Below are 27,742 nucleotides of genomic sequence, written 5' to 3'. Positions count from 1 at the left end.
CTAGTGCCAAGGTATAAATATGAAGTTAGGTTTACGCCGAATTTGTGTAAAAAAAAAAATGACGCAAATTTGGCACAAACAGAGTATAAATCTGGGCCATAGTGTTTGTAACTACTCGTCCCACCAGCAGCATCCCCTTTATTTGTGTGAATGGTGCAAGAGAGGAACGGAGAACTTGACAAAATTAACCCTTCTACTGCTCGATGCACTGTAAATGTGAAACACCTTTGTGATTTGGGGCTGGTTATAGAACACCATCAAGAAAAAACAAATTAACAGCACATTTTATTTATTTGCTAAAAGTTATTTAAAAATGTAATTTCAAAGTTCCACATATCTGTTTAAAGATATTTACAGTTTCAGCCATTTTCGAGTTTAGTTACAGTTAGTGGAAAAAACACGATGTATAAAAAGTAAAACCAAAATGTTCTTTTAACATTATTTTATGTTTCTTGTTTTTAAAATAGGCCATCAGCCGATTACGTGAGGGTTATTATAAGGGCCTGACATCACTTTTTGTGACATCACTACATGTGACATCATCGTGATTTGCATATGAGAAGTGTCCCCCTCCTTTTCTTCCTCACAACTTGTGCCCTGTTTATTGGCATGACGTTAGTCTATGGGTATTGAAAATAAATCTATAAATTCACAGGTATTCAAGCCGTTCCTCTAGTGGTGTCACACACTGACAAGTATTTGGCTGCTTCTTCTGCCTATTTTCACTCGCCGCTCCTCCCCTTCTATTTCTCAATTTCTTTCTTTTTTCTCCCTCTTTCTTTGTCTTACTCACTCCTGCTATCTCTCTTTCCTTCTCTCTATCTGCCACACACTCATTCTTGCTTTAGCTTCATGAATGTCTCTGCCGCTTCTGACATTCAGACATCAAATCCTTCTGAACGTTTGAGAATAAGGGACAACCGGTGTGAAGAGGAGTTGCTGGGTGAGCAATTGATCGTCCTAGCAATGATATGTTTTTGATGGGGGATTAAACTATTTCACCACATTCTTCAAACTGAATCTGCTGGTTCAGCGGCTTCATTCTGGTAAAAATAGAAGCTCGGCAAGTCACAAAATTAATGGGAGGAGCCAAGCCGGAGCAGAGCTAAGGGTCAGACTCAAAGAACGAGCAGATGCACAAACTGATTCAATGCGGAGCTAAGGGTCACACTTAGTTATAAGGCCCAAAGGACGAGCGGATGCATCAACTGATTCAATGCATAAGTAATGCGGAGCTAAGGGTCAGACTTAGTTATAAGGCCCAAAGAACGAGCGGATGCATCAACTGAGTCAATGTGTAAATGATGCAGCAAAAGTTATGTAAAAACAAGGTATATTCTTTCAGATTAAAAACAGGTTCTTTCCTGAACGCCTGTGCTTCACATTAGTTCAATACATACACTGCAGCCACATTTGTTCATAGTAATATGTACATTTTGCCAATGGAGGTTCCCATCTCCAGAGCCCTCACAACACGTCCATGAGTGAACCAATAGGTGACAATTTGTCATCTGCACTGTATTTATACTGCTAATATTTTTGTATGTGGGACAGTCTTGCAGAGTGTTAAACTACATGAAAGTGAGCTTGGTATGTGTAAAACGTCAAAATATCCTTTTTGAATAAGGCTAAATGTGAGATAAGGCAGAATAAGATACTTCACTGAAAAAACAAGGGTTACAGGGATGTAATAATTAGAAAATACAATTTACAAAAAACCTTCAAAATTGACTGACGAAAACAAAGGTTATAGTTCGGTTCAGATTTTACATGAACAAAACCATAGAAATTCAGCAGTTATACTTACCTGAGCGAACTACAAGGTACGCTGCCGCAATGCACTGCTTATGACCTCACATATTACATCTTTCATGACAAGGTCAGTGACATCACTGATGGCATCGCAATTGACATCACACATATACAGAGATATATATCACTCTATAAAATATTCATAGGTAAGCACCCATAGGACTACGGAACTACTAGCCCCCAGACAAACCCACAAAATGTCTCTTACAGGTAACATACGACAGCAGCTTAATCAGGTCCTACGCAGTACGGCTGTGGAATAGCCTCATGGCTTGCCTTTGCTAGAATTTTAGCACTGCTCGTTCTTACTGGGCTCAGAGGCACAGCCTCCTATATTATGAAAAAAAGCATAAAAAGCTGAGTTTGTCGAGGAACAGGAAGAGCAACTTTCTAAATGTGATCTTTGCAGGAGATTGTGAACAAAAAGCAGACCCTCAAATAACCATAACTGTATAACTGCTCACCCTTCACCCGTTCATGGTGCTCATAGTTTTATGAGAACCTCTTTTTACTGGGCTCCTCCATTCCACAATAATTCATAACAAGAATTGTGCCATCATGCACTGATTCTGTCCTTTAACCAGTTAGGACTGGTTTAATGATTCTCTGTAAATAAGAAACTCAAAAAACACATTCATAAAAAATTAATCTAACCCTGAATCATTTACATAGTCAGCAGTGAACCAAGACCAAGCTCAATGTTAGACACCTGTGGGAAGTGTCACTATGATGGGTGCATTGAAAGGTGCGTGTGAGGATGGACATTAGCATCGCTTCTTCTGCATCACGGCTTGGGAGGTTAATGTCGTGCATGGGAAGCATTAACCCGGAGAGTGACAGCTCACATCCTGCTTCTTCAACTTCTTGTGCTTTTGGAAACAGTTCTCTGGTCAGTGTCACCGCACGATCAATGTTGTATGAAAACGACCAAACACCACGATCAGCCGTGAATATTCACCAGCATGTGATTGTTACTTCTTCTTGAAGGGACTCAGTCTGGGTGTGTGGTGTTTATAAGTTTTATGACTAATCCCTAACGTTAGCTGAAAATACCCTTGTTAGTCCCAGTATTGTTCAGAGTGCTGCTTTTACAGGCAGCATGAACAGGTGTGTTAGAATATTTTTCTTAGCAACTGAATAAAAACCAACAATGTTCTTCAATTTGTGTCAACACTGTGCAAGTCTCCCAATGTGCTTCCTGGTATGTCATGTTGTTTTGATATTTGTGCAAAAGGAAACCATTACTGAGAATAGACACTTTATAATTATTGTTTAGGTATTGTTATTATTTATTTTTTTCTTTTCTGGGTAGTGGGGTCTTCTATCATCTGGTATTTGAATGTCCCGCATAATAGACATTTTATCTTTCTTCGTAATTCCTTCATGTTAAAATAACTACCCTTTTTTGCTCCTGTCTATGTCCTCAAATGGTTCAATATTATTGTTAATGTTCTTAAGTTCTTTCCGGATTCACTGCATCTCTAGGATTATTTCCATGTGAGTGAAATGAAAGTGTGTGTTCGCTGTGGACTGTGTAGGATTGAAAACTGACAAAAGCTCTTCACACTTTCAATGCACTTCTATGTTTTTCCCCTGTGTGTTCCCTGATGACTTTTGAATTGTGATAAATGACAAAAGCACTTCTGACATTCATTGCAAGGATTTAATTTTCCTTCTATGTGAACTTGTTGATGCATCCATAGGTTTAATAACTGACTTAAGATATTCACAATTTCACTGCACCTGAAAGGCTTTTCTCCTGTATGTGATCACCAATGAATCCTTCATGTTGAAAATACACTAAAACTATTTTCACATCCATTGCAATTGACTAATGATCTTAACACATTCACTGCACTTGAATGGTTTTTACCCTGTGTGTGTTCCTGGATGTATTTGTAGGCCTCATAAGTGACTAAAGCTCTTCACACATTCAGTGCAATTAAAATGTTGTTCCCCTATGAGTGTTCCATGATGAATCTTCAATGTTGGCACGTTCCTAAGCCTACTTCTACATTCATTGCATTGGTATTGTTTTCCTCCTGTGTGTTCACTGATGTCTTCGTAGTTTTGATAATTAACTAAGCCTCTTCACACATTCACTGCACCTTTATGTTTTTTCCCCTGTGTGTATTTGTGATGTCTTTGTAGGCCTGATAAGTAACTAAATTCAATGCACTTTGTTTTTTCCTGTGTTCGTTCACCGATGATTCCTTAATTCTGAGTCACTAAAACTACTGCCACTTCCACTGCAACGTTAAGGGTTTTGCCCCGTGTGTGTGCGCTGATGTCTTTGTAGGTTTGATAACTGATTAAAGCTCTTCACACATTCACTGCACTTGAATGTTTTTTCCCCTGTGTGTGTTTCCTGATGTCTTTTTAGGTTTGATAACTGACTAAAGCTCTTCACACATTCACTGCACTTGAACGACTTTTCCCCTGTGTGTGTTCGCTGATGTTTTAGGAGATATGATAACTGACTAAAGCTCTTCACACATTCACTGCACCTAACTGGATTTTCCCCTGTGTGTGATCGCTGATGAATCCTTAATGAAGAAGAGTAAATAAAACCACTGCCACATTCACTGCACTTGAATGGCTTTTCCCCAGTGTGCATTCGTTGATGTCTTTGTAGGCTTGATAATCGGTTAAAGCTCTTCAAACATTCACTGCACTTGAATGGCTTTTCCCCTGTGTGTGTTCGCTGATGTTTTTGTAGGCCTGATAATCGACTGAAGCTCTTCACGCACTCACTGCACTTGAACGGTTTTTCCCCCGTGTGTGTTCGCTGATGAATCCTTAGTGCTGAGGAATGACTGAAACTACTTTCACATTCACTGCACTTGAATGGTTTTTCCCCATTATGTGTTCGCTGATGTATTTGTAGGCTTGATATTCGACTAAAGCTCTTCAAACATTCACTGCACTTAAATGGCTTTTCCCCTGTGTGTGTTCGTTGATGATTCATTAATGTTATATACAGACGAAAACTACTTCCACATTCATTGCAATCATATGGTTTTTCCCCTGTGTGTGTTCGTTGATGAATCTTGAGATTTGAGGAATCGCTAAAACTACTTCCACATTCATTGCAGTGGTATGGCTTTTCCCCAGTGTGTGTTCGCTGATGTGTTTGTAGGTGAGAAAACTGTCTAAAGCACTTCGAACATTCACTGCACTTAAATGGTTTTTCCCCAGTGTGTGTTCGTTGATGATTCCTTAATGTTGTGTAAAGACTAAAAGTACTTCCACATGCATTGCAATGGTATGGTTTTTCCCCTGTGTGTGTTCGATTATGTTTTTGGAGGACTGATGATTGACTAAAGCTCTTTACACATTCACTACACTTGTATGGTTTTTCTCCTGTGTGTGTTCGCTGATGGCGCTTTAATACAGACGAGAAACTAAAGCTCTCACTCTCAAATGTGTATGGTTTTTCTTTCTTTGTTAGTGTCTGTGGGTCGGGTATATATTTATCTGCATCCCAAGTCTGTGTTTCGTGATGAGCCAACATGGCTGATAAAGCACTTGCACATTTGGTTTCTGATTTAACAATAATCTGCCATAGCCATTAAATACTTGCCACACTCATAATATGTATAATGTTTCTTTGTAGGCGATTCTGCCTTCAGATTGGATTTTGATTTGGCACACTTGTGAGTAAAGATTCATCATCCTTCTGGTCCGTGCAAATTGGGACACTCCGTTGTTTTGTAGATAGCAAAACTCCTCTTTCCTTTCCCCTTCAGTTGTCTGCTTTTGTTTGGTTGCTTTGGTTTAGCCAAAAAGATTTGACAATAAACTTAGAGCACTGAATAATGGTCTGTTATCACTTTAGAAAACAAAGCACTGCTGTAACCACATCACACCGATCCCATGATCAAAGCTGGTGTTGGACACCGGTTTATACAGGAGGTGGTTTGTCATTGTTGTTGCCTTCATTTTCAAAAAGTAATTTCTTCGTCTTGTGGTGGGGAGGTGCCCAGCTCAACGACTTACATCCACTGATATGCCCCTGACTATTTCTTCCAGGATCAGTTTATGTGCAGGTTCCTCTGCTGCCAACTGCATCGATGTTTTCCTCAGTACCGGAGCTCATTGTTGATGACTGTTTTTTGCAGATCTGCAGTTTTATCTTCATTATTCATAATAATGCCATGCGTTCAAGGCTTGTTTTCTGCTGATGTAAAGATATTTAAAATTACAAAATGGAAACATAATGGAATGTGAATACACTATATTTAACTGGTTGTAAATTACATCTCTACTTTACCGTCTTTGAACTTTAGGAAGGAATACTTCACCATACAAAGATATTTAACAAAACGTTTTGTTGAACATGCCACATCTTAATAACTTCTGAAACGGAGATGATTTACCAGCGTTCACAGAGTAACTTAGTAAAGTAACGACTATGTGTACACATCACATCGTATTAACTTCTGAAAAGGAGGTGATTTACCAGTGTTTACAGAGTAACTTAGTAAAGGAAGGACGCTCACGGAGCGCCCATGTGCTACACATCACATCCTAATAACTTCTGAAAAGGAGGTCATTTACCAGTGTTCACAGAGTAACTTAGTAAAGGAAGGACGCTCACGGAGCGCCCATGTGCTACACGTCACATCGTATTAACTTCTGAAAAGGACGTGATTTACCAGCTTTCACAGAGTAACTTAGTAAAGGAACGCCTATGTGCTACTTGTCACATCGTATTAACTTCTGAAAAGGAGGTGATTTACCAGCGTTCACAGAGTAACTTATTAAAGGAGGGACGCTCACGGAGCGCCTATCTGCTACACATCACATCGTATTAACTTCTGAAAAGGAGGTGATTTACCAGCGTTCCCAGAGTAACTTAGTGAAGGAAGGATGCTCACAGAGCGCACACGTGCTACATGTCACATCGTATTAACTTCTGAAAAGGGGGTGATTTACCAGCGTTCACAGAGTAACTTAATAAAGGAAGGACGCTCATGAGGCGCCCATGTGCTACACGTCACATCGTATTAACTTTTGAAAAGGAGGTGGTTTACCAGTGTTCACATATTAACTTAGTAAAGGAAGGATGCTCAGGGGGCACCACATGCTACATGTCACATCATATTAACCTCTGAAAAGGAGGTGATTTACCAGCGTTCAGAAAGTAACTTAGTAAAGGAGGGACGCTCACGGAGCACTCGTGTGCTACTGGTGCAGCTTTAGGTAGACGCACATGGACAAGATTTCATTTAGAAAAGAAATGATTGTAGAAAAACAGAGGGATCAGGCTGGGTTGCTGTTATTTAATAGCTCTTCAGGAAATATATAACATCAAATCACTTCTTCACCGCTCACATTGGATCAGCTCAAATGCCAACTCCTGCCTTCACCTTACTGTTCATCAAGTCACCTTTGACACTTTCAACAGCTCCCCTGGTTCAAGCGTTACTGTTTTTTCCTCACCTGGAAGATTGCAGCATTATTGCGAGTTGGGGTGGGCTTCCTATTGCCATAACATCTGCCCATCTCCCTAAAACCTGCAGTTTGTAGGGCCTGATTCTGGCCCTGAGAGACAACTTAAAAAGCAAGTCTTTAGTTCTTCCTAAAGTAGGCGAAAGTCTGTGAGATGCAGCTCCTTCCAGGGCCTTTTTGTAAAACAGAATCAGGGGTTCATTGTAATGCCCGACTTTTACATTATACGCACAGATAAGGCAAACCAACATTGATTCATATAATTTATCGTTCGACAATATCAGTCATTTAGTTCTTAAAAAGAATCCATCACAACTAATAATTCACCGGGTATATCCCCGCAACGGATGTGTGCATTTAACCTTTTTCCTCTTTTTCTGCCTTCACATGGTGTCTGACTTAATGTTGTATGTTTGGGACCCAGGATGCTCCTTTGTGACTGGATGGGCATCTGGCAGAGTGGGAGGAGGTGTCAGTTATCCACAGGTGATGCAGCATTTGTATCTTTCCATATTTCATTTATTCAAATGTACCTCCTTTCCTGTCCGTCAGCTCCCCTACTCCCCTCTGTCTGTGCACTCACTCTGCGGAGTTCAGCAGAAGTCAGATAATGGCCTGATACACAAGAGGCCACAGTTGTCAGCACCGGGATTACAAGCTTCATTTCTGAAGCTCGTGTGGGAGGTACAAACAGAGGAGGCGCATAGGTAGGTGTCTATGAGGTACAGAGGAGGTGCACAGGTAGGTGCGTATGAGGTAGAAACAGAAGAGGTGCAGAGGTGGTGTTTATGACGTACAAACAGAAGAGGCGTACAGGCAGGTGCTTAGGAGGAATAGAGGAGGTGCAGAGGTAGGTGGGAATGAGGTACAAACAGAGGAGGTGCACAGGTAGGTGTTTATGAGGTATAAACAGAGGAGGCGCACAGGTAGGTGCTTATGAGCTACAAACAGAGGAGGCGAACATGTAGATGCCTATGAGGGAGTGAATGTTTGATTTGTTCCGTATTCCTTCCATCATCTGTTCTTTTTGCTTTTGTCGCCCGAAGGTCAGGCACCAGACTACCTCTGCTCCAGCCGGTAGTGCCTCTCTTTGACCCCTTGTCAACTTCAGCTGTGATGCTCTCTGCCCCATCCTTCTGGGAAGCGCTGGCAAGTTGGGAATTCTCACTCCCCCACTTTTTGCCAGGGAAATAGCACTATTGATGCCCATGTGAAACGTGTGTGTCTATGGGGCATGCATAGGCACTTGGCTCTACCTGTTCTTTCTGTACATAGGAGGCGTGCACCCTGCACTCCATCCACCCACATTTCAATCTGCGTTTTGCCTGCTACATAGTGGAAAGGTGTTAGATAATTGTAATTACCATACAGCATGGTCAACAACAGTACAAACCTCCCCATATGCGAGAACGATTAAAGGAAGCTGACAGTAGCATACACTTTGTCACACACTCAGAATAACTTCTTACGAAATCTGACTGGGTGATGGAACATTTGCAGTGTTTTTTTTCACCACCATCTTAATTACATTTTTTTGGGATTGAACATAATTTCAGTTTAGTGGGACAGAAAAATCAGTTAAAATTGATATAAACCGATAAGACAGCAACTGTGAAGGAAAATTGCAATTTTTGCTCTTAATTATCCAGATGTTAGGTTATGCCTAATTTATTTATTTATTTTTCAATTTTTTTTTACCTGATTTGCTCCTAACCTAGGCACAATTTGACAAATCTAAAAAAAACTGCCATACAATTGGTATTTATTTTTGTCCTGTTTTTATGCAGTTTTGCAGTGGGAGTAACAAAGGGTTAAGCTTCAATTTGCTAATAACTGTGGCACAGTTTGATAAATTGGCACCAAATTTAGCATTGAGTATTAGGACACTCAAATCACTTGAGTGTTTACTGATTTAAGTCCCACAGGAATTTCTGGCTGCAGGGAGGAACATCTATAAAACTAACTGTGTGCAGCCTGTGGTCCTCTGCAGCGCTTTTGATAGCCTGCCAGGAAGGTGGACAGCTTCTCTAAAAGCCGTGCCATGTTCCCAGTCTCGACTGTGAACGACCCAAGTTGTTTTTAGGTCGAGTACAGCTCCTCTTTTTGACCTTTTGTAATCTATTCTGTGGGCTTTAACAGCGCCCTTCTCACTCCCACCACTCTCATTCAATACTGGGCCTGCCTTTTAAAGTTCTCTTGACTTGGTAGGGAAATGCTTTACGTTTGTCCCACCTTGAGGCTGTTTTGTTCCCGCCTTGGAGACTGACCCTATTACATGGATTACTGCACGATCACACAGATACCTTAGTGTAGCGCAATATTTTTTTCTTTTCCCTCGCAGCTTCGTGCTGTGTGGCCATATGTTGTTTCTTCCTCTTCCTTGTGTTGGGCATGCAGCTGTTTATTTATTTTACATTTATTTAATATTTTTTTTAAAAGATTCATAGATCGCAAACTCAAGCAGAGAAGTGCTTTACATGAGTACGTGAAGTTTCATGTAGCGCAAACCCGATCTAAAGCGCGCTTTACATGACTACCATAAGTTTTGCAGTTGCAAATAAACAAACTGGAGCAGTTAAAACAGTAAAACACACAGAAATCCTCAATGCGGCTCTCCCGGCACAGAGGGAGAGACAATACTACAATATTTGCTGCAGTGGGGGAAACTCACCCCATAATGCTTTGCAGGCATTTTGTTTTCAAAACAAGCTTGTTGGCATCTTTCCACAAACTTCTTCATGCACCATGCAGCTCCTGTGACGCACAGCCTCCTGCGTGGTTCTCCGGCGGTGTGCTGATCCCTTTGTGTAGTGCTGCGTGGGCCTCCTTTTGCACCTTTTTTATCCTCATGCTGTGGGACTCCTGGGTGCGCTGCCTTGTCTTCTGAGGGCTGTCGGAGTTGCTGAGAGCCCCCTCTGTCTCCCTCTCCTCGGTAGAGTCCACCAGGTCCATCCTGGTCCCGGGGCAAAGCCATTTTCCGCTAACCGCAAGCTTTGCATGTGCCAAAGCTTGTTGGCAGAATCCCTCAACACAAAACAGACTGCAATCATCCATCCAGCATGGGATATCATCTGCACCAACCAGAAACCGCAGCCGTCTTCCTGGGTGCAGTACTGACTGTTGTTCTACACCAGGGGTTCTTCTTTTGCACCGTAATCTGAGTTAACAGGGACTCCTGTTCTCCTTGGACTCTTCAGTGCTTCTTGGCCTTGGTCCCCTTCTTCCACAGGTCTTCAGGTGTAGGAATCCACAGTTGGTGTCTTACAGTCTCTTCTGGTTCTTGCATAATCTTCCTTCTCATGTTCCTGTGTGATCTAGGAAAGTTACTTTGATTTAATCCTGCTTTCCTGGGCTCTGGGGTGGGTTCTAGTACTTACCTTTGGTGTTTTCTAATATTCCCAGCACCCCTCTACACACTACACTTGCCTAGAAGGGAAACCGACTTTCGCATTCCACTCTCTTAGTATATTGGTTGTGTTCCCCCTAGGCCCATTTCTAACTATTGTGATTTTCACTATTTGCACTGTTTTCTAATGGTTTTTACAGCTTTTTCTGCATAATAGTGTATATAATTTGTGTATTACTTACCTCCTAAGGGAGTCTAGTCTCTACAGTATTTTTGGCATTTGTGACACCAAATAAAAGTACCTTTATTTTTGTAATACTGAGCATTTTCTTTCATGTGTGTGAATACTGTGTGACTACAGTGGTACTGCATGAGCTTTGCATGTCTCCTAGATAGGCCATGGCTGCTCATCCGCACTACCCCTAGAGAGCCTGGCTTCTAGACACTGTCTACATTTCACTGAGCAGGGATAACTGGACCTGGTATAAGGTGTAAGTACCTTAGGTACCCACTACAAACCAGGCCAGCTTCCTACACTCCCTGGACCAGGAACAAGCATCCTGGGACCGGTTTCAGGGTATCACCCTTCATCAGCCAGGCTAGCTTGAATACAGTGGCACAGTGAGCACAGGACCCATGTCTGGGCATACATTTCCCACTTAGGGCAACTTTAGCAACACAAAAGGATGGACAGAGTGCTGAAACTTTTCAAACACTCACCCCAGTCACATAAATGGATTTAATCAATCACTCTTCTGCTCGTCATGCCACCCCAGTTTGGACCCAGCCATATGGCAATCAGTCTTGACCTTATTCCCCATGGGAACAGTCTAGCCTGAACTGCCAGGCCAGGTCTTCCCTGGACCAGAAACAAGCATCCTGGGACCGGTTTCAGGGTATCACCCTTCATCGGCCAGGCTAGCTTGAATCCAGTGGCACAGTGAGCACAGGACCCACATCAAGGCATACCCTTCCCACTTAGGGCAACTTTAGCAACACAAAAGGATGATGGACAGAGTGCTGAAACTAAAGCTAAAGGTGTTCCAATTGTGCCAATGCATCACAACAGTTTTAGGGAGAAAGCTCTTGTTCAGGGAACCTGGTTAGCAGGGGCACTGACCACTACAATTTCTAGGCTACATCATACCTCAGGCAAAAAGTGGGAGCTAACCATTTCAAAAAGAGGCCTTTTCTCACAACTAACACTGTGAAGGGTTTTACCTAAATGAGGGAATCTGTGCACATCCTGCTGTGTTTTACTTACATTGTAAGGAGTACTAACATAAGAGGAAATCTCTGCACTGCACTACTTTTTACTACACTCTAAGGAGGCATTTACAGAAGAAATCAGATTTGTTCCTACATTAGGGTCATGTGGTTGTGGCCTGCTTCATTTAGGAAACCCTGTTATCTTCCCTGAGAGACTCCCTTGTGGTTTACGAGCAACAAATGAACAGGAAAAAACTGTTGTTCTTGTGTTTCATAACTGTGGATCCTTAGAATGATTCTGGCATTACTCCCCACTCCTAAGAGAGTGGAAGAGGTAAGAGCATTTATTCTCTACCAAGAAGACTATCTATCTTGGCTTACTGGAGGCTTTGATGGGAAGACTGCAGCAGGCACTGAATATATCAGTAATGCAGATGCTAGTGCTGCAGAAACGTCATCATGTCATTTCATTGGTTCCCAAGCAAAAATAGATCACTTTAAAATCCTGTCTTATTCATCAGGCCTTTTACAAAGTACAGAGGTAGTCCAACGTCCCTGTCAGACAAGTTGGTGCCACACAATCTTACATGGCTTCTGCGATTCAGCCAAAAGGGCATAAATCATATTTCTTGTTTCCGGAGGACTAGATGCAGGCGGAGGATCTTCAGTGAGCTGGGTCGGCACCTTTGGCCCCTGGACTCATCTTTTCCCATTATGAAGTCGGAGTTGCTTCAGGAACAATCTGACAATGTACTTATTCTGCTGATGCACTGTCCTGTTGGCTTGTGCTATGTCTGTCTGTTTTAAGTCCACATGTCTGTCCTTGGTCCACTAGTGCCAGGAAACCTGTGGTCACAGTATGATCAACAGGTAAAGCTTTTCTACAGCTCAAGGGGCCTGGATGAAAAAATAGTGCAGTGTGCACAGATTTCTCACAGTGCACTAACATGCACTGCAGCGTGCACAGATTCTTCATAGTGCAATAGGATGCATTGTGCACAGATTTCTCACAGTAAAGTAAAATGCACTACAGCATGCACAGAATTCTCACAGTGCAGTAAGATGTAGTGCATCATGCACAGATTCCTCTTAGTGCAGTAAGATGCAGTGCAGTGTGCACACATTTCTCATAGTGCAGTAAGATGTAGTGCAGTGACACAGGCTCATAATAGTGCAATAAGATGCAGTGACGCATGTACAGATTCCTTATAGTGCAGTAAGATGCAGTGCACAGACTCCTCACAGTGCAGTAAGATGCAGTGCACAGATCCTTCAGTGCAGTAAGATGCAGTGCACCGCACAGATTCCTCAGAGTGCAGTAAAATGCAGTGGACAGATTCCTCACAGTGCAGTAAGATGCAGTGCAGAACATAGATTCCTCACAGTGCAGTAGGATGCAGTGCATAGATTCCTCACATTGCAGTATGATGCAGTGCACAGATCCTTCAGTGCAGTAAGATGCAGTGCACTGCACAGATTCCTCAGAGTGCAGTAAGATGCAGTGGACAGATTCCTCACAGTGCAGTAAGATGCAGTGCAGTTCATAGATTCCTCACAGTGCAGTAGGATGCAGTGCACAGATCCCTCAGTGCAGTAAAATGCAGTACACTTCACAGATTCCTCACAGTGCAGTTACATACAGTGCAAAGATTCCTCATAGTGCAGTAAGATGCAGTGCAGTGCACGAATCCCTCAGTGCGGTAAGATGCTGTACAGTGCAGATTCCTCACAGTGAGATAAGATGCAGTACAGTGCAGATTCCTCACAGTTCAGTAAAGTGCAGTGTACAGATTACTCACAGTGTAGTAAGATGCAGTGCACAGATCCCTCACAGTGCAGTAAGATGCAGTGCACAGATCCCTCATAATGCAGTAAGATGCAGTACAGTGCACACATATTCTTCATAGTGCAGTAAGATGCAGTGCAGTTTCCTCACAGTGCAGTAAGATGCAGTACACAGATTCCTCACAGTGCAGTAAGATGCAGTGCACAGATTCCTCACAGTGCAATAAGGTGCAGTGCAGTGCACAGATCCCCTCTTTAACACAAATGATGACCACAAACACCCCCAGGGCCGGAAGGAAAGCCCCCCAGAGGTCCCCGGATAGAAGAGCCCAGCTCAGCCCGGCTCCCAGCAGAGATTTCTCACAGTGCAGTAAGATGCAGTGCAGTGCACAGATCCCTCAGTGCAGTAAGATGCAGTGCAGTGTGCAAACATTCCTCACAGTGCAGTAAGATGCAGTGCAGTGCACAGATTCCTCAAAGTGTGGTAAGATGCAGTGCACAGAAACCACACATTGCATTAAGATGCGGTGCACTGCACAGTTTCCTCAGTGCAATCAGGTGCAGTGCACAGATTTCTCACGGTGCAGTAAGATACAGTGCAGTGCACAGATCCCTCAGTGCAGTAAGGTGCAGTGCACAGATTCCTCACAGTGCAGTAAAATGCAGTGCAGTGCACAGATTCCCCTCAGTGCAGTATGATGCAGTGCAGTGCACAGATCCCCTCTTTAACACAAATGATGACCACAAACACCCCCAGGGTCGGAAGGAAAGTCCCCCAGAGGTCCCCGGATAGAAGAGCCCAGCTCAGCCCGGCTCCTGGCAGAGATTTCCTCCAGGATTATTCAGTCTATTCCTACAAACACAGCAGAATGTGCTCACAATCTCCTACCTGAGCAGGAACCTGTGCAGACATTTCCAGGCTCTCTCCTCCTCCTGGGGCTGGGGGGGGGGCAGGTGCAGATTTGCGATTTGTGAGGGTCTGGAGGTGAAGATACTGCACAGACAGACAGGTGGTCCTTCCTCCCCTGCAGCAGGCTGCACACAGAGGAGAGGAGGCGGAGACCCGCTGCTTGTGCTGACTCTGCCGCCGCTGACCCGGATACTATTACATTTCCCTGTCCTGAGAAGAGTTCGTCAGCTTCTGCTGCTTGTGCTGACTCTGCCGCTGCTGACCCAGACGTTATTCTACTCACAGGCCTGGGAGGGGGTTTACCAGATTCTGCTGCCTGTGCTGTCCCTGACACCGGTCACCCGGAAGTGAAACAGTTCTTTACAGAGGGCGAAGAGGGAGCTTTGGGTTAACAAAGGCGGTGAGTCTTGGGGGGCCGAGGCAGCTGGAGGAGGGAGGGCCCGGTGGGCTTTAAGTCAAGTCTTAGTGTCGAGAGTTTCCCTTTTAGATATATTTTTAAATATAATAATATCCACGTTTTCTTGTTGTGGAATGTGACTCTTTACTCTCTCTCAGTGAGCTGTGGTTCAGTTTTACACCCACCGAGGAAGGGGACAATAAAAGGCCTCTCGTCCCCGTGTTACTGTCAGAAAGTAGCCTCTTTCTAGCATGGTTACCCCCATTTTTGGCCTGTTTGTGAAAGTTTTTCAGAGTGTTTTTACTGTGTCCCTGGGACCCTGCTAGCCAGGACCCAGTGCTCACAGTTTGTGGCCTGTGTGTGTTGTCAGTATGCTTGACTGTGTCACTCACGTTCTGCTAACCAGAACTCCAGTGCTTATGATCTCTACTTACCAAATTTGTCACAACACTTTAGTGACCCCATATTCCAATTCTGATTGGCACAATGGACCCCCTTATAATTCCCTAGTATACGGTACCTAGGTACCCAGGGCATTGGGGTTCCAGGAGATGCTTATGGGCTGCAGCATTTCTTTTGCCACCCATAGGAGGTCAGACGAACCTTTCTTCAGGACTGCCACTGCAGCCTGAGTGAAATAGTGCAACACTATTTCGCAGCCATTTTCACTTCACTTAAGTAACTTATAAGTCACCTATATGTCTAACCTTCATTTACTGAAGGCTAGGTGCAAAGTTATTGTGTGTGAGGGCACCCTTTGCATTAGCAAAGGTGCCCCCACGTTGTCCAGGGCCAATTCCCTGGACTACGTGAGTGCGGGGATACCATTGCACATGGGCACTACATATATAATGCAATACATATATGTAGCTTCACAATGGTAACTACGAATATGGCCATGTGAGGTGTCTAAGATGGAATTGTCCCCCCATTCCAAATCTGGTATTTGGGGGCCAATCCCATGCAGCCCTGGAGCTCTACCATGGACCCCAGAGTACTGCCAAACCAGCTCTCTGAGGTTTCCACTGCAGCCCCAGCTGTTGCCACCTCATAGACAGGTTTCTACCCTCCTGGGGACTGAGCAGCTCAATGCATTTCATTTGGGAGGAGGGTGTTACACCATCTCCCTGTGGAAATAGGTGTTGCAGGCTTGGGAGGGGTAGCCTCCTGGATCCTCTGGAAATGCTTTGAAGGGTACAGATGGTGCCCTCCTTGCATACACCAGTCTACACCGGTTCAGGGACCCCCAGTCCCTGCTCTGGCACAAAACGGGACAAAGGAAAGTGGAGTGACCACTCCCCTGTCCATCACCACCCTAGGGGTGGTGCCCAGAGCTCCTCCAGAGTGTCCCTGGCGTTGGCCATCTTGGATTCCAAGGTGTGGGGACCCTCTGGAGACCTCTGAGTGGCCAGTGCCAGCAGGTGATGTCAGAGACCCCTCCGGATAGGTGCATACCTGGGTATGTAGCCAATCACCCTCCCAGGGCTATTTAGGGTCTCTCCTCTGGGTGTTTCCTCAGATTCAGCTTGCAAGACACCTCCAGGAATCCTCTGCATCCTCTACTTCAGCTTCTGACCATCGGATCAACCGCATACTGCTCCAGGAACCGCTGCAACTGCAACAAAGTATCCAGGACAGCTCCCGTGACCTGCAACTTCAGCTCCAGCTAGAATTTGCAACAGTTTCCAAGGTGTGCATGCTCTGGGGACTGCCTGTCTTCACCCTGCACCAGAAGAACTGAAGGAATCTCCAGTGGAGAGACAGAGTCACTTCCTGCTTCTGCAGGCACCCTTCTGCGATGATGACCGGTACTCTGGGACTCCTCTCCTGCGTCGAGCATGTACCCTGCAACACAGGTGGTGGACCGAAGTGACCCAGACTGTCCAAAGGTCCAGCTGTCCAAATTTGGTGGAGGCAAGAGCTTGCCTCCCCGTGTTGCACCTCTTCCTAGAATTCTTTGTGCACGGTGTCGCCCAGGTCCCCAGCACTCCATCCTGTGACGCACAGCTCCCTGAGTTGTTCTCCGGCGGCGTGGGACCTTCCTGTGTAACGCCGCGACGAGCGCACTTTGCATCTTCTTTGTCTCCGTGAAGCACGGGACCCATGTCTCTGAAGTGCTGAGGGCTCCCCTCTGTTTCCTCAGTCGGAGTTGAGACGGAGTTGAGACCCCGAGGTCCCTCCTGGGTCCAGGCAGCCCCTTTTTGATGCAAACTGCGTACTTGCTTGAACCAAGGCTTGTTGACGGAATCCAGTGACGCAAACAGCCTGCATCCAACAACTTGATGTTGGACTTGATGTTGGACATCACCTGCACCAAGCAGGAACCCGCAGCCATCTTCTTTGGTGCTCTTCGGTTTGTGTTGCCCCTAGGCCCATTGCAATCTAATGTATTTTCTACTGTTGGCACTATTCTATGACTGTTTACTTACCTGATTTTGGTTACTGGTGTGTATATTGTGTATAATACTTATCTCCAGAAGGAGAATTGTCTCTAAGATATTTTTGGCCTTGCATTACTAAAATAAAGTACCTTTATTTTTGGTAACAGTGAGTAATGTCTTTTATTGTATATAAGTACTATGTAACTATAGCGGTACTGCAGGAGCTTTGCATGTCTCCTAGTTCAGCCTAAGATACTCTGCTACAGCTACCTCTAGACAGCCTAAGCTGCTAGAACACTGCCTACATTTCACTAATATGGGATAACTGGACCTGGTATAAGGTGTAAGTACCTTAGGTACCCACTACAAACCAGGCCAGCCTCCTACAGGTGTTGAAGAAGGTGGGGCAATGGGACGAGCCTTGAGGGACACTGCAGACGTTGCTGTTAGGTTCTGAGGGGAAGAAAGGTAGGTGGATGTAGGAGGCTGGACTGGCTTGTAGTGAGTACCAAGGGGTACTTGCACCTTGCACCAGGCCCAGTTATCCCTTATTAGTGTATAGGGTGTCTAGCAGCTTAGGCTGATAGATAATGGTAGCTTAGCAGAGCAGCTTAGGCTGAACTAGGAGACGTGTGAAGCTACTACAGTACCACAAGTGTCACTTGCACAATATCATAAGAAAACACAATACACAGATATACTAAAAATAAAGGTACTTTATTTTTATGACAATATGCCAAAGTATCTCAGTGAGTACCCTCAGTATGAGGATAGCAATTATACACAAGTTATATGTACACAATACCAAAAATATGCAGTATAGTCTTAGAAAACAGTGCAAACAATGTATAGTTACAATAGGATGCAATGGGAACACATAGGGATAGGGGCAACACAAACCATATACTCCAAAAGTGGAATGTGAACCACGAATGGACCCCAAACCTATGTGACCTTGTAGAGGGTCGCTGGGACTATTAGAAAATAGTGAGAGTTAGAAAATTAGCCCTCCCCAAGACCCTGAAAAGTGAGTGCAAAGTGCACTAAAGTTCCCCAAAAGACAAAGAAGTCGTGATAGAGGAATAATGCAGGAAAGACACCAACCAACAATGCAACAACTGTGGATTTCCAATCTAGGGTACCTGTGGAACAAGGGGACCAAGTCCAAAAGTCACAAGCAAGTCGAAGATGGGCAGATGCCCAGGAAATGCCAGCTGCGGGTGCAAAGAAGCTTCTACTGGACAGAAGAAGCTGTGGTTTCTGCAGGAACGAAAAGGGCTAGAGACTTCCTCTTTGGTGGGCGGATCCCGCTCGCCGTGGAGAGTTGTGCAGAAGTGTTTTCCCGCCAGAAGAACGCCAACAAGCCTTGCTAGCTGCAAATTGTGCGGTTAGCGTTTTCGGACGCTGCTGAGGCCCAGGAGGAACCAGGAGGTCGCAAATTGGACCAGGAGAGAGAGGGGACGTCGAGCAAGACAAGGAGCCCTCTCTGAAGCAGATAGCACCCGGAGAAGTGCCAGAAACAGGCACTACAAGGATGCGTGAAACGGTGCTCGCCGAAGTTGCACAAAGGAGTCCCACGTCGCCGGAGACCAACTTAGAAAGTCGTGCAATGCAGGTTAGAGTGCCGTGGACCCAGGCTTGGCTGTGCACAAAGGATTTCCACCAGAAGTGCACAGGGGCCGGAGTAGCTGCAAAAGTTGCGGTTCCAAGCAATGCAGCCCAGCGAGGTGAGGCAAGGACTTACCTCCACCAAACTTGGACTGAAGAGTCACTGGACTGTGGGGGTCACTTGGACAGAGTTGCTGGATTCGAGGGACCTCGCTCGTTGTGCTGAGAGGAGACCCAAGGGACCTGTAATGCAGCTTTTTGGTGCCTGCGGTTGCAGGGGGAAGATTCCGTCGACCCACGGGAGATTTCTTCGGAGCTTCTGGTGCAGAGAGGAGGCAGACTACCCCCACAGCATGCACAAGCAGGAAAACAGTTGAGAAGGCGGCAGGATCAGCGTTACAGAGTTGCAGTAGTCGTCTTAGCTACTTTGTTGCAGTTTTGCAGGCTTCCAGCGCGGTCAGCAGTCGATTCCTTATCTGAAGGTGAAGAGAGAGATGCAGAGGAACTCTGATGAGCTCTTGCATTCGTTATCCAAAGTTTCCCCAGAGACAGAGACCCTAAATAGCCAGAAAAGAGGGTTTGGCTACCTAGGAGAGAGGATAGGCTACTAACACCTGAAGGAGCCTATCAGAAGGAGTCTCTGACGTCACCTGGTGGCACTGGCCACTCAGAGCAGTCCAGTGTGCCAGCAGCACCTCTGTTTCCAAGATGGCAGAGGTCTGGAGCACACTGTAGGAGCTCTGGACACCTCCCACGGGAGGTGCAGGTCAGGGGAGTGGTCACTCCCCTTTCCTTTGTCCAGTTTCACGCCAGAGCAGGGGCTAAGGGGTCCCTGAACCGGTGTAGACTGGCTTATGCAGAATTGGGCACATCTGTGCCCAAGAAAGCATTTCCAGAGGCTGGGGGAGGCTACTCCTCCCCTGCCTTCACACCATTTTCCAAAGGGAGAGGGTGTAACACCCTCTCTCAGAGGAAGTCCTTTGTTCTGCCATCCTGGGCCAAGCCTGGCTTGACCCCAGGGGGGCAGAAACCTGTCTGATGGGTTGGCAGCAGCAGGAGCTGCAGTGAAACCCCAGAAAAGGCAGTTTGGCAGTACCAGGGTCTGTGCTACAGACCACTGGGATCATGGAATTGTGCCAACAATGCCAGGATGGCATAGAGGGGGCAATTCCATGATCTTAGACATGTTACATGGCCATATTCGGAGTTACCATTGTGAAGCTACATATAGGTAGTGACCTATATGTAGTGCACGCGTGTAATGGTGTCCCCGCACTCACAAAGTTCAGGGAATTGGCCCTGAACAATGTGGGGGCACCTTGGCTAGTGCCAGGGTGCCCTCACACTTAGTAACTTTGCACCTAACCTTTACCAGGTAAAGGTTAGACATATGGTGGCTTATAAGTTACTTAAGTGCAGTGTAAAATGGCTGTGAAATAACGTGGACGTTATTTCACTCAGGCTGCAGTGGCAGGCCTGTGTAAGAATTGTCAGTGCTCCCTATGGGTGGCAAAAGAAATGCTGCAGCCCATAGGGATCTCCTAGAACCCCAATACCCTGGGTACCTCAGTACCATATACTAGGGAATTATAAGGGTGTTCCAGTAAGCCAATGTAAATTGGTAAAATTGGTCACTAGCCTGTTAGTGACAATTTGAAAGAAATGAGAGAGCATAACCACTGAGGTTCTGGTTAGCAGAGCCTCAGTGAGACAGTTAGGCACCACACAGGGAACACATACATATAGGCCACAAACTTATGAGCACTGGGGTCCTGACTAGCAGGGTCCCAGTGACACATAACAAACATACTGAAAACATAGGGTTTTCACTATGAGCACTGTGCCCTGGCTAGCAGGATACCAGTGAGACAGTGAAAACACCCTGACATACACTCACAAACAGGCCAAAAGTGGGGGTAACAAGGCTAGAAAGAGGCTACTTTCTCACACAACCCCCACCCAAACGAAGGACAATAAGGCTAACCTTGGCCAGTTGATACTTTATTGTCTAAGTGGTGATAAGTAGAGAGTAGCTCTGCAATAGACTGGTTACTCCCTTTATCATCCACTATATGGTTACCTCCCTGTGGGGATGTAAACCACCCTGTTTGAAGTTTTTTAGCTAAGCAACAATGTGAAGATGTATTTTCAGAGTTTCTATCAGTAAGTTTTAGTTTAGAGCAGTGGGAATTGTCCACTGGACCTATTTGTAGTGATGGAAATGCCAGACAGGGATGCTGTCTCAGAAAAGCCATAGCTGGGCAAAAACTTTGTCCATATGGCTGGAAGAGAGAACAGGGATGCTGTTTCTCTTGAGTTGGAGCAGGGCAGGGATGCTGTCCTATGAGCTCCACACTAGGGCAGGGATGCTGTCCTAAGTGTTGTGAGGCAGTGCAGGGTTTCTGCACTAAAGTTTCTCTGGGAGGGTTGGAGGGATGCTCCATGTTAACTAAAATGGTGCTTTGTTTCTCACCAATGTTAGTTATCCCACAGAGAGGTACTTCTACCTCAGGGAGTCCAGCTTTGCCAGCTGATGATTCCCTTGGAACAGGTGCCACCCCAGGAGAGGTTTCTCCCACCACAGGAATGGTATCCTGAATGGTAGGGTGGTTAGGGGATACTGTGATACCCTTTTTACCTGTTGATGGAGAGGGATCCTGAGTTTTCAGGCCTTCTCTCCTTTGCTTTTTCATTTCAGTCGAAATGAGAGGGAACAATTCCTCAGGGATGCCCAGCATGGCTGCATGGGCATAAAACTCTACATCAGCCCAACCTGAGGCCTCTAGGTCATTACCTAAGAGACAGTCTACAGGTAAGCTAGGTGATACTACCACCTGCTTAGGGCCAGTAACTCCACCCCAACTAAACTGAATTATAGCTAAGGGAAGAAACTTAGTGGAGTTATGGACATCAATAATCTTATACTGTTGTCCAATGATGTGTTGATCAGGGTGCACTAGGTTTTCAGTCACCAAAGTGATACTGGCACCTGTGTCCCTGTAGGCCAAGGCCTCAACACCATTTATTGAAACTGTCTGCCTGTACTTATCCATTGTAAGGGGACAAGCAGCCAGTGTGGCAAGGCCAATGCCACTAGGTGTGATAGAAACTGTCTTGGGACTGACTACCCCAGTTTCTACTATGGACCCATAAGTGAACCCAACTACACCCTTAACTTGACTGTTGCCAGCAGTCCCACCACTAGTACCACTACTGCTAGGGGCACTAGAGCTTGATGTATTAGTGGTGGTAGGCTCAGGGGGTTTACCTGGACAGGACTTATCCCCTGGCCTATGGCCTTTGTTTTTACACACAAAGCACCAAGGCTTTTTAATGTGTGTGGGTTGAGAAGAAGAGGAAGAGTTTGTTTTATCCCCACCCTCTGAAGAGTGTTTAAGATTTGAAGAAGGATCTTTGGTTTTACCCTTATCCCCATGCTTATCTTGAGATTTTTCACCATCTTTCTTCTTATTGCCATCTTTGTCACCCCCTGTATGAACTTTTCTGTTCACCCTTGTTCTGACCCATTTGTCTGCCTTCTTTCCCAATTCTTGGGGAGAGGTCAGATCAGAGTCCACCAAGTACTGGTGCAACAAATCAGACACACAATTATTAAGAATATGCTCTCTCAGGATCAATTTATACAGGCTGTCATAATCAGTAACTTTACTGCCATGTAACCACCCCTCCAAGGCCTTCACTGAATGGTCAATGAAATCAACCCAGTCTTGTGAAGACTCCTTTTTGGTCTCTCTGAACTTTATCCTGTATTGTTCAGTGGTTAAGCCATAACCATCCAGGAGTGCATTCTTAAGAACATGGAAATTATTGGCATCACTTTCTTTCACAGTAAGGAGCCTATCCCTACCTTTTCCACTAAATGATAGCCATAGGATAGCAGCCCACTGCCTTTGAGGGACATCCTGTACAACACAGGCCCTCTCAAGTGCAGCAAACCACTTGTTAATGTCATCCTCCTCCTTATAAGGGGGAACTATCTTATGCAGATTCCTGGAATCATGCTCTTTTACAGGATGACTATGGGGAATACTGCTGCTGCCACCATGGGTTTCAAAACCCAATTTCTGTCTTTCCCTCTCTATTTCTAAGGACTGTCTATCCAAATCCAGCTGTTGCTTTTTAAGCTTCAGTCTGGTTTGTTCCACCCTCAACTTATTGAGTTCCCTTTCTAACAATCTGTCTTCAGGGCTGGTGGGAGGGACATTTCTAGATACAGAGGTGTGATGGGAATGAACAGAAGGAGACCTGTCCCTTACAGAGGGCACCCTAACAGCTTGGCTGACAGTGTAATGTGAGAGCACATCATCTGTATGATGTGACTCCACCTCAGTACCAACTATGCTAGACTGTCTTGTAATGGGAAGGCTACGAAGTTTCTTTCCTGAACCTTTACCTGGGGGAGTCCCTGGATCAGATTGGGAACCATTAGCTACTTTTTCAACAGATGGGGCACTTTTAGCCTTATCTTGTTCTCTAAGCATGTTACGTAACAATTCCAAGGAAGGATTCTTCCCTACACTGAAACCTCTCTCTATGCAGAGACTCCTTGCTCCTTTCCAGCTAAGGTGATCATATGCAATCTTAGACAGGTCAACATTTTGGCCTGTGCCAGACATTTTTAGAGAGAGTTAAAGTGATAGAAAAAGAGAAAAAAGTTTTCAGAACTTTTTAGAAAGACAGAAAAAAACTTTTTAAACTTTTAAGAACTTTTTGAAAGTTTAGAAGTACTTTTCAGCACTTAGAAAAGAGTGAAAAGAGGAAATGCAAAACTTTTTAGCTATGTGTACACACACTGAACTTGTTTTGTATATTTTTCTCTTATGAAAAGTACAATGATAAGAGTGGTAAGTAGTCTCAAAGCACTTATCCCACCGCTGCACAACCAATGTAGGAGGCTGGACTGGCTTGTAGTGAGTACCAAGGGGTACTTGCACCTTGCACCTGGCCCAGTTATCCCTTATTAGTGTATAGGGTGTCTAGCAGCTTAGGCTGATAGATAATGGTAGCTTAGCAGAGCAGCTTAGGCTGAACTAGGAGACGTGTGAAGCTACTACAGTACCACAAGTGTCACTTGCACAATATCATAAGAAAACACAATACACAGATATACTAAAAATAAAGGTACTTTATTTTTATGACAATATGCCAAAGTATCTCAGTGAGTACCCTCAGTATGAGGATAGCAATTATACACAAGTTATATGTACACAATACCAAAAATATGCAGTATAGTCTTAGAAAACAGTGCAAACAATGTATAGTTACAATAGGATGCAATGGGAACACATAGGGATAGGGGCAACACAAACCATATACTCCAAAAGTGGAATGTGAACCACGAATGGACCCCAAACCTATGTGACCTTGTAGAGGGTCGCTGGGACTATTAGAAAATAGTGAGAGTTAGAAAATTAGCCCTCCCCAAGACCCTGAAAAGTGAGTGCAAAGTGCACTAAAGTTCCCCAAAAGACAAAGAAGTCGTGATAGAGGAATAATGCAGGAAAGACACCAACCAACAATGCAACAACTGTGGATTTCCAATCTAGGGTACCTGTGGAACAAGGGGACCAAGTCCAAAAGTCACAAGCAAGTCGGAGATGGGCAGATGCCCAGGAAATGCCAGCTGCGGGTGCAAAGAAGCTTCTACTGGACAGAAGAAGCTGCGGTTTTTGCAGGAACGAAAAGGGCTAGAGACTTCTTCTTTGGTGGACGGATCCCTCTCGCCGTGGAGAGTCGTGCAGAAGTGTTTTCCAGCCGGAAGAACGCCAACAAGCCTTGCTAGCTGCAAATTGTGCGGTTAGCGTTTTTGGACGCTGCTGAGGCCCAGGAGGAACCAGGAGGTCGCAAATTGGACCAGGAGAGAGAGGGGACGTCGAGCAAGACAAGGAGCCCTCTCTGAAGCAGATAGCACCCGGAGAAGTGCCAGAAACAGGCACTACGAGGATGCGTGAAACGGTGCTCGCCGAAGTTGCACAAAGGAGTCCCACGTCGCCAGAGACCAACATAGAAAGTCGTGCAATGCAGGTTAGAGTGCCGTGGACCCAGGCTTGGCTGTGCACAAAGGATTTCCGCCAGAAGTGCACAGGGGCCGGAGTAGCTGCAAAAGTTGTGGTTCCAAGCAATGCAGCCCAGCGAGGTGAGGCAAGGACTTACCTCCACCAAACTTGGACTGAAGAGTCACTGGACTGTGGGGGTCACTTGGACAGAGTTGCTGGATTCGAGGGACCTCGCTCGTTGTGCTGAGAGGAGACCCAAGGGACCGGTAATGCAGCTTTTTGGTGCCTGCGGTTGCAGGGGGAAGATTCCGTCGACCCACGGGAGATTTCTTCGGAGCTTCTGGTGTAGAGAGGAGGCAGACTACCCCCACAGCATGCACCACCAGGAAAACAGTCAAGAAGGCGGCAGGATCAGCGTTACAGAGTTGCAGTAGTCGTCTTAGCTACTTTGTTGCAGTTTTGCAGGCTTCCAGCGCGGTCAGCAGTCGATTCCTTATCAGAAGGTGAAGAGAGAGATGCAGAGGAACTCTGATGAGCTCTTGCATTCGTTATCCAAAGTTTCCCCAGAGACAGAGACCCTAAATAGCCAGAAAAGAGGGTTTGGCTACCTAGGAGAGAGGATAGGCTACTAACACCTGAAGGAGCCTATCAGAAGGAGTCTCTGACGTCACCTGGTGGCACTGGCCACTCAGAGCAGTCCAGTGTGCCAGCAGCACCTCTGTTTCCAAGATGGCAGAGGTCTGGAGCACACTGGAGGAGCTCTGGACACCTCCCAGGGGAGGTGCAGGTCAGGGGAGTGGTCACTCCCCTTTCCTTTGTCCAGTTTCGCGCCAGAGCAGGGGCTAAGGGGTCCCTGAACCGGTGTAGACTGGCTTATGCAGAATTGGGCACATCTGTGCCCAAGAAAGCATTTCCAGAGGCTGGGGGAGGCTACTCCTCCCCTGCCTTCACACCATTTTCCAAAGGGAGAGGGTGTAACACCCTCTCTCAGAGGAAGTCCTTTGTTCTGCCATCCTGGGACAAGCCTGGCTTGACCCCAGGGGGGCAGAAACCTGTCTGAGGGGTTGGCAGCAGCAGCAGCTGCAGTGAAACCCCAGAAAAGGCAGTTTGGCAGTACCAGGGTCTGTGCTACAGACCACTGGGATCATGGAATTGTGCCAACAATGCCAGGATGGCATAGAGGGGGCAATTCCATGATCTTAGACATGTTACATGGCCATATTCGGAGTTACCATTGTGAAGCTACATATAGGTAGTGACCTATATGTAGTGCACGCGTGTAATGGTGTCCCCGCACTCACAAAGTCCAGGGAATTGGCCCTGAACAATGTGGGGGGACCTTGGCTAGTGCCAGGGTGCCCTCACACTTAGTAACTTTGCACCTAACCTTTACCAGGTAAAGGTTAGACATATAGGTGACTTATAAGTTACTTAAGTGCAGTATAAAATGGCTGTGAAATAACGTGGACGTTATTTCACTCATGCTGCAGTGGCAGGCCTGTGTAAGAATTGTCAGTGCTCCCAATGGGTGGCAAAAGAAATGCTGCAGCCCATAGGGATCTCCTGGAACCCCAATACCCTGGGTACCTCAGTACCATATACTAGGGAATTATAAGGGTGTTCCAGTAAGCCAATGTAAATTGGTAAAATTGGTCACTAGCCTGTTAGTGACAATTTGAAAGAAATGAGAGAGCATAACCACTGAGGTTCTGGTTAGCAGAGCCTCAGTGAGACAGTTAGGCACCACACAGGGAACACACACATACAGTATAGGCCACAAACTTATGAGCACTGGGGTCCTGACTAGCAAGTTCCCAGTGACACATAACAAACATACTGAAAACATAGGGTTTTCACTATGAGCACTGTGCCCTGGCTAGCAGGATACCAGTGAGACAGTGAAAACACCCTGACATACACTCACAAACAGGCCAAAAGTGGGGGTAACAAGGCTAGAAAGAGGCTACTTTCTCACAGTGGATTATTTTCATGTGAGGAACGAAGCAATCCATCTGAGGGTATCTTTTTGGATCCGGATGTGGTGCAGTCTCTTGATGAGTATGTGGTTGAATACAGTGATGAATGCTGCAGAGAGGTCTAGGAAGGTCAGGGCCGCTGATTCGCCTCCGCCACGGAGGGGGCGGATGTCATCAATTGTGGCGATTTGGGCAGACTCGTGCTGTGGTTGGCAGAGAAACCGGATTGAGAGGTGTCAAGCAGGTTGTTTCTCTCCAGGTATTCGGTGTGCTTCTGGTTCATGGCCTTCCCCAGGACGGTAGTTCTGGAGTATGCTGGGGCTAATGGAGGGTTTCTTGAAGAGAGGTGCATGCATTTCTCTGCAGTGGTGTCCAAAGCATGTTGATGTTAAAAGGAGACACCTGATCTGCTGGTAGGATCTACTTATAGCTGTAGATGAGATGACGGGAACCCAACGTTGGTACCCCACCATACATTTTCATAAGCATTCTCATCCATGCTACACGTACACAGTGAATGTGGGTGCCTAGTTATCACACTGACATTACCAGGAAGTCATAGACAGCTCAACCCAGTAAAGCTCAGTTAAAAGAGCATATTACCCCACTATTGTAATCCCCTGTCACTTACTGTTATTAATGTTATAGCTTGGCCAACACCAGGATGTTCATCTACCTAAAGGACCCCTTTTCTGTCTGTTCCGGGACCGTGTGGAACAACAGTCTCACATACATGTGCAGGCCTTCTTCCTCTCCCACATGGACTTCTGAATCCGGTTTTTTATTCAGGACCTCTTCTCTAAGGGGTCCTGCTTTTCTTACAATATATTATGTTCCTCATGCTAAA

General features: G+C 45.6%; 1 protein-coding gene across 2 annotated transcripts; it reads right to left on the bottom strand.

Moving 5' to 3' along the window:
• Window positions 1–301: 301 nt before the first annotated feature.
• On the bottom strand, window positions 302–14,675 carry LOC138278703 (zinc finger protein 135-like). Of its 2 annotated transcripts, none has more exons than XM_069219277.1 (2): window positions 14,496–14,675; window positions 302–5,992 (listed from the first exon to the last, which is right to left on the bottom strand). In XM_069219277.1, exon 2 carries the CDS (start codon window positions 5,324–5,326, stop codon window positions 4,070–4,072), a length of 1,257 nt encoding a protein of 418 aa, XP_069075378.1. In that variant the 5' UTR covers window positions 5,327–5,992; window positions 14,496–14,675; the 3' UTR covers window positions 302–4,069. The 2 variants fall into 2 exon arrangements, with proteins under 2 accessions (XP_069075378.1, XP_069075377.1); XM_069219276.1 differs by having other exon boundaries at window positions 302–5,989; window positions 14,496–14,669.
• Between the last annotated feature and the right edge of the window lie 13,067 nt (window positions 14,676–27,742).

Source organism: Pleurodeles waltl, unplaced genomic scaffold, assembly GCF_031143425.1.
Source record: "Pleurodeles waltl isolate 20211129_DDA unplaced genomic scaffold, aPleWal1.hap1.20221129 scaffold_54, whole genome shotgun sequence".
Classification (NCBI taxonomy): domain Eukaryota; kingdom Metazoa; phylum Chordata; class Amphibia; order Caudata; family Salamandridae; genus Pleurodeles; species Pleurodeles waltl.
Note: the sequence above shows the minus strand (reverse complement) of the source record. Positions and strands in the feature narration are given on the sequence as shown.

Coding starts and splice junctions, on each gene's coding strand:
- LOC138278703 (XM_069219277.1), bottom strand. CDS start 5,326: ATGTTGGCTCATCACGAAACACAGACTTGGGATGCAGATAAATATATA.